General features: G+C 42.8%; 1 protein-coding gene across 4 annotated transcripts in view; it reads left to right on the top strand.

The window, feature by feature from the left end:
* The first annotated feature begins 334 nt into the window (after nucleotides 1-334).
* Nucleotides 335-6000, top strand: part of EXOC6B (exocyst complex component 6B) — a 680715-nt gene continuing 675049 nt past the window's right edge. For all 4 annotated transcript variants that reach the window (XM_031655579.1, XM_031655578.1, XM_031655577.1 and 1 more), the window contains exon 1: nucleotides 335-580. In XM_031655579.1, coding sequence (XP_031511439.1) covers nucleotides 468-580 — 113 coding nt within the window. In that variant the 5' untranslated portion in view covers nucleotides 335-467. The remainder of the gene's footprint in view (nucleotides 581-6000) is intronic.

The raw sequence follows: 6000 nt of genomic DNA, 5'->3' as shown, positions 1-6000 counted from the left end.
CCCGTGTCTCCCCCACTAGATTGTAAGGCTTCTGTCAGACATTAAGTCACTTTATTATTCGCACCTACAGAGTCTTTGCACTTTGTGACAAAGGTGGTAAACAAGAATTGGTAGGCTTAGTGCCACTGCCTGACTTGATCATCACTGTTTACGCAGTGTTGTTAACTGTTTTTAGCTTACAGTGGGCTTTCAACAAGTATTTGCGGATTCAATGTATGAATGCAATGTATGAATGCACGGAATCCAACCTAGCATTTCCCAGAGAACTACAAATCCCAGCGCACATTACGCAGAACGCCGACGCACGCGGTGACGCAAGGGGGCGTGCCGAGCCTGAGGGAGGGGTCGGCCTGCGGGTAGCCAGAGGCTGGGGCGGCTGTGGAGCCTGGGGTGGAAGAGGGAGTGTGGGGCAGCGAAAAGGTGAGCCGAGCTGACGGAGGGGACGCGCTGCGCGGCGCCCCCAGTCTATGGAGCGGGGTAAGATGGCGGAGGCGGAGAGCCTGGAGACAGCGGCAGAGCACGAGCGGATCCTGCGAGAGATCGAGAGCACTGACACGGCCTGCATCGGGCCCACGCTCAGGTACCCCGGGTGCCGGGGCCACCGAGGGGCGGGAACGGGCGGGACGGGGCAGGCTCCTCTGGGTCCGGGCTCCGGCCGGCTGTCTCCATGGCCGGCGCTGGCCTCTCCCTTGGGAGAGACCCTGCGTTCCGGGCGAGGCGGTCTCCCTTCGCAGCCCCGACGCGGGATCCCTTCGCGGCGCCCCATAGCCCAGTGACTCAGGAGGCTCCCGCTGTCTCCCTCGGGGCTGGAGCAGCCTTCGTTCTCCCTCCGAGGCTAGTCCGGCGCTGGGGAACGAGCGGGCGCCCGACAGATGGTGGTGACTCCCGTCAGATCTTCCCCCTGGGGACATCACCCTTCTCCCTCCGACTCCAACTCCGTCCTGCCCTAGGCAGGAGTCCTGCTCTTCAGATAACACAGAATTTCACTCCATGATCTGGTGCTCGAAATCAAAGTCTTGCCTCAGAATCACAGACACTTCTCAGAAACGAGTCCTTGGAAATCCTAGGCCTGGATGGAAGTTCCCCCAACCCGCGCCCCTCTCCTGGGAGCCGCTGCTCCTTTATCCCTGCTTCCTTATTACAAGGACGACCCTCGCCCACGGTGCAGCCTCCTCATCGCTGGGGAAAATTGACCCTGCTGCCGCCTCCAAGTTACCATTTCTTTTTTTTTTTTTTTGCACGCACATCTCCATTTTATTTGGAGATGTCAAAAGAAATCCCGACTTACCTCAACTTATTTAACAAATTTAGGTAGCACTTGTTACATAAAGTGCAAGACGTTGTAAACAGTGATTTTACAAATGCAACTTATTTAAGCCACAAAACAACCGTATTAGGTAGGTTCTATTACTCTCCTTTTACAGATGGGGCGCAGAGAGGTTAAGTGACTTGGCCAAGGTCACAGAGAAAATAAAGTAGGGGACTCAGATTGCTATTCGGGTAGCCTGGATCCAGACACTTAACCACTGTTCTGCCTCAGCTGGACATTACCGGCTACCCGTACTTCCTGTTGATAATTACTCACTAAGCCTAGTTTTGAACTACTTTCCCCCTTCCCCTCATGTTACTCGTGTCCTAGAACGAACTCAGCCTTATCCCTTACTGTTATGCATTCTGATCTTCATGCAGCCAATACATAGATAACTATCTTACCCTCCTTGCACAGTCTTGGGTCACTGCCCCTCCCATCAGAAAAGTTATTACTCATTGCTTGCGTTCTCCTGGCGTGAGTTGACTCAGGAAAGACTAATTGAAGGAGGGCAGGCTGGAAACTACTCCTCCTCTCCACCTGCACAGCTTCCTTCTCCAGGACACATTGTTAGCACATTTCTGCCAGTACCACCCCTGGTCATAACTATGGTAGTTTGCCTTTTGTCTCTTTATTTATTAAAAGTAATAGCAAAAACCGCAATTACTTTTGTACCAACCTAATATTCATTTATTGAGACAGGGTCTCCTTTTGTCTCCTAGGCTGCAGCGCAGTGATGTGATTGTAGCTCACTGCAGCCTTGACTTCCAGAGTTCAGACCCTCCCACCTAAGCCTCCTGAGTAGCTGGTCCTACAGCTGTGCACCACCACCACACCTGGCTACGTTTTAAACTTTTTGTGGAGATGGGATTTTGCCATGTTGCCTCGGCTGGTCTCAAACTCTTGGGGTCAAATGATCCTCCCACCCCAGCCTCCCAAAGTGTTGGGATTACAGGCATGAGCCACCGTGCCTGGCCCCTTTGTCCCTTAAAGTGACTTTTAGCTCCCTTTTTTGGACCAGTTCTTCCACACAGTTGCCTGTCTCTCCACCAACCCCCATTGCCTTATGATCAGGACCGTTGTGCTTCTCTCAATTCCCATTTTCTTTAGCTCTTAAGGGTCAATGATCCTATATTTTCCTACATTTTCCTGTATACTTAAAATCATCTCTAGATTACTTATAATACCTAATATAATGGTAAATACCATGTAAATATATGTTATACTGTATTGTTTAGGTAATAATGACAAGACAAATGTCTGTAGCATGTTTAGTACAGATGCAACCATCCTTTTTTTTTTTGAGACAGGGTCTCACTGTGTTGCTCAGGCTGGAGTGCAGTGGCACAATCACTGCAGTCACTGCTCACTGCAGCCTTGACCGCCTGGTGATTCTCCCCTCAGCCTCCTGAGTAGCTGGGACTACAGGCGTGTGCCACCATACCTGGCTAATTTTTAATATTTTATATAGAGATGGGGTTTCACCGTGTTGCCCAGATTGGTCTTAAATTCCTGGGTTCAAGCAATCCACCTGCTTTAGCCTCCCAAAGTGTTGGGATTACAGGCGTGAGCCACTGCACCCGGCCACTGTCCCTTTATTTTTTCTCTTAAAACTTTGATTGAAGAGGTTGGTTGAACCTGCGGATACCGAGGGTCAACTGTATATACATTACGATTTAAATATAAGTTACCCAGTCTCCCTAAAACTTGTTTCATTGATATTACTGAGTTTTTTCCACTGAAAAGTGGGGTTTTGTGTAGGTAGATGGATTAAGAGATCTTTTGCCCTAAGGGGACACTGTAAAAAAAAAGTTTGAGACTCATTACCAGTTTTACTTGCTTTTCTTGACTTCCTATATGATTATTACGGGCTTATCATTTTTGGTCTTAACTTTTTTTTTTTTTTTTTTTTTAGCAGATTACACTAAATCTTACTATCAGACCCAGGGTTTATTCACTTGAATATCCTATAATACAAGGAGTACCCATGGGCTTTGTCTTTAGTCTAGCTGTCCCTACCCATATTCATAGGGGATGATCTCACCTTTTTTCCTTATCCCGTTCAGAGGCAGCAGCATGCACAGACTTGATGTTTCAGATCCCATGCCTTACTTGGGATGTGCCTCTATTGTCATTATCTCCTGTTTTTCATCACTATCATTAAACAGGTTTGATTAAGGCAGTAGCTTTCTTGCCTTAACTACTCTCAATTGTAAATCTCGAACTTTTCCTCTTCATAGTATGTCTTTCCTCTTTCTTCATCTTTTGAGGTAAAGGCACCAGATGCTTAACTGTTCCTGAGATAGGCTTTTCTAGCTGAAGAGAAACTAACGAACAGAGAAAGTAAATTGAGAGCAGATATTAGATTAGTATACCCATTCCTAAAATACCTGCTCTTCAAAAAAATCCACTTGGCTATATTGCCTAACCAGACTCTTTCCTTTCCCAGCTATTATTTGTGTATCATTACTTGCTTGCTTTCTTTGCTGTGATACTGGATTGTTTTTCCAGTCTTATCTCTTTTTGTTTGAGGAGTCACAGTGACTTGACTTTTTCATTATATTACTATTATTATTTTAGTTTTGAGCTGTACATGTAATATTGGTAGATTCCCATATATCATAAGGATATACCACCTCTTCTTTTTCGTTGTAATTCTGAAAGGCCCAAGCATACCCGCATATAAAGAGGTTGTTGCTTAGCAAACTCTTTTGGGAAACTAGCTATCTCTCTCTTTGTCTTTACCTTAAAAATTATTTTGTTATCTGTGAGTCCTAATTTTGGAAAGAGGCCTATAAGATGTTAAAGCCTGTCTGTCCTGTTTTTAAAATAATGTTGATTCCTGTTTTGTGTTATAAATACTAAAATTTTGATGACAAATCATTTATGAACAATAGCTCCCTGTTTTCATTTTTCAAATCCCATCCCTATATCTCACTTTTCCTTTATATCACTTACTCAGTAGAAGTCATTTCTTCATTTTGTACTCTGGGTAATAGCAATTAACATTCAGTCTAATTGTTGTTTAAGATTTTTTGTTTTCAAATTTAAAATTTAATAGTGAAATACACTGCCATTAAGAAAACAACTATATTGAGATATAATTCATGTATCATACAATTTACCCATTTAAAGCATATAAATAAATGGTTTTGGGTATGTATATTTGCAGAGTTGTGCAGCAATCACCACAACCTAATTTTAGAAAAATTTTGTTACCTCAAAAAGAAACCCTGTACCCATTAGCGGTCTCCTCATTCTGTTCCCTCTCTCTCCCTAGGCAATCACTACTTTTCTTTATGGGTTTGGCTGTTCTGGACATCTGGACATTTTGTATAAATGGAATCAAACAATATGTGTTTCTTGGTAACTTAATGTCTTCAGGGTTCCTCTATGTGGTAGCATGTATCAGTACTTAATTTTTTTTATCAATGAATCATATTCCATTGTGTGGATGTACGACATTTTATTTTTCATCAGTTGATGGACATTTGGGTTGTTTCCATTTTGGGGCTGTGGAACAGTGCTGCCATGGCTATTTGTATACTAGTTTTTGTATAGACATATGTTTTCATTTTTGTTGAGTATGTACCTAGGAGTGGAATTTCTAGGCTGTAAGGTAACTCTATGTTTAACATTATGAGAAACTGCTAGACTGTTTTTCCAAAGTGTGTGCACCATTTTACATTCCTATAGCAATGCATCAGGGTTCCAGTTTTTTTCTACATTTTAATAATTTGTTATCTGAGCTTATATACTGGTGGGGTTTTAGTTGTGCATTCTTAATAGTTTTGATTTGCATTCCCGTAATAGCTGTTTTTTTCATGTGCTTATTGGTCATTGTTTATCGTTTTTGGATTCTTTGCCCATTTTTAAATTGCTATTTGCTTTTTAGATTGAGTTGTAGGAGTTCTTTATTCATTCTGAATATGTCCTGTTATCAGATATATGATTTGTGATATTATATCCTATTCTGTGATTTGTCTTTTCCATTTTTTGATATCTTTCATGTTCTTAGCTTTTGCTGCACAAAAGTTTTTAATTTGAATTAAGTCCAATTATCATTTTTTTTTCTTATTTTATTTCAGCTTTTGATGTTGTATTTAGGAAACTTTTGTGTAATGCGTGATCATGAAGATTTGCTCCTATATTTTTTCTTTTTTGAGACGGAGTTTCACTCTTGTTGCCCAGGCTGGAGTGGAATGGCGCGATCTGGGCTCACCGCAACCTGCGCCTCCCAGGTTCAAGCAATTCTCCTGCCTCAACCTCCCGAGTAGCTGGGATTACAGACATGCACCACCACACCCAGCTAATTTTGTATTTTTAGTAGAGACGGGGTTTCTTCATGTTGAGGCTGGTCTCGAACTCCTGACCTCAGGTGGTCTGCCACCTCGGCGTCCCAAAGTGCTGGGATTACAGGCGTGAGCCACTGCGCCCAGCTGATTTGCTCCTATATTTTTTCTAAGTGTTATATAATTTTATCTTTTACATTTAGATCTGTGATTCATTTTGAGTTAATTTTTGTTTACGATATAAGGGAGAGTGTCCAGTTTCATTCTTTGGCATGTGGATATCCAGTTGTTCCAACACCATTTGTTGACTGCTATCATTTTTTTAAAAAAAACCCAGATTGCTGGTTGATTTATTTTGATCTCCTTATCATGATTTATGTTCCTTATTTCTGGCAGAAA

Source organism: Papio anubis, chromosome 14 (genome assembly GCF_008728515.1).
Source record: "Papio anubis isolate 15944 chromosome 14, Panubis1.0, whole genome shotgun sequence".
Lineage (NCBI taxonomy): Eukaryota > Metazoa > Chordata > Mammalia > Primates > Cercopithecidae > Papio > Papio anubis.
Note: the sequence above shows the minus strand (reverse complement) of the source record. Positions and strands in the feature narration are given on the sequence as shown.